Below are 1,139 nucleotides of genomic sequence, written 5' to 3'. Positions count from 1 at the left end.
CTGATTCTCTCAAATTTAACGGTCACCAAAGCTTTTTCAATGTATCAGCTCTTTGAAGGTCTGTGCTTATGTTTGACAACTATCTCACCCCATTCAATACACTCGTGGATAAAATGATAACGGATATCTATATGTTTACTACGACCATGAAAGATTGGTTTTTTAGCTAGGTCAATTGCCGATTTGTTATCAATGTAGATCACAACAGGACCAACATAACCTCATGTGATTAGTCCCCGCAGATTTTTCAACCAAATGGCTTGACAAGCAGCAACAGTTGCTGCCATAAACTCTATTTCATAAAAAGAGAGTGCCACACAATGCTGTTTTTGAGAAACCCATGTCACTAGAGTCTCGCTTAAGTAAAATGCCATAACCTCAGTACTTCTCCGATCATCTACGTGTCCAGCAAGATCACTGTCTGAATAACCACTCAGCAGATTGTTGTTGTTATTCCTCGTGTATACCAGCCCGTATTCCAGTGTCCCCCTGATGTACCTGAGAATTCTTTTTGCAGCATGTTGATGCAACACCGTTGGCTTCACCATGTATTTGCTTATTATATCAACTGAATAAGCTGTATTTGGTCTCATATGGACTAAGTAACGCAGCCCTCCAATAATAATCTTAAAACCAGTTGTATCCACCGGTTTTCCACCTTGTCTTTTGGATCCATTGGGTACTTAATGGGGTTGCATCCCATCATCCCCGCTTTTTCAAGAACTTTTTTCACATATGCCATCTGTTTCAACTCAATGTAATCTCTCCCTTGCTCTACTTCTATCCCCAGATAGTATGATAGTTTTCCAAGATTGCTCATCAATTAACAAGCAAACTCACAGATAGAGATGATCCATGTAAATACCGAAATAATTTTAAAATTCTTAAAAAAATTAAAAACTAATAACATTTAATTTTCATGATTTTTGAATCATTTTTGAAATAAATAGAAAGACCCCACTTTAATCTATACAGAAAATCATTTAGAGCTGAATAATTATCAAAATATCGTTTTATGAATTTTATAAATCTCTAAAAATATTTAATGAAATTATAGAGCGATAAAAATGATTTTATAAGCAATAAACAAATTTATAAAATTCAATCAGTGTGAAATCGATAAAAATAGAAATTGATAA

At 34.4% G+C, this 1,139-nt stretch overlaps 1 protein-coding gene across 1 annotated transcript; it reads right to left on the bottom strand.

Moving 5' to 3' along the window:
- Window positions 1-221: 221 nt before the first annotated feature.
- On the bottom strand, window positions 222-820 carry LOC135149274 (secreted RxLR effector protein 161-like). The gene is made up of 2 exons (XM_064084490.1): window positions 635-820; window positions 222-539 (listed from the first exon to the last, which is right to left on the bottom strand). The coding sequence occupies exons 1-2, from the start codon at window positions 818-820 to the stop codon at window positions 222-224; spliced, it is 504 nt and encodes a 167-aa protein (XP_063940560.1).
- Between the last annotated feature and the right edge of the window lie 319 nt (window positions 821-1,139).

This window comes from Daucus carota, chromosome 9 (genome assembly GCF_001625215.2).
Source record: "Daucus carota subsp. sativus chromosome 9, DH1 v3.0, whole genome shotgun sequence".
NCBI lineage: Eukaryota > Viridiplantae > Streptophyta > Magnoliopsida > Apiales > Apiaceae > Daucus > Daucus carota.
Note: the sequence above shows the minus strand (reverse complement) of the source record. Positions and strands in the feature narration are given on the sequence as shown.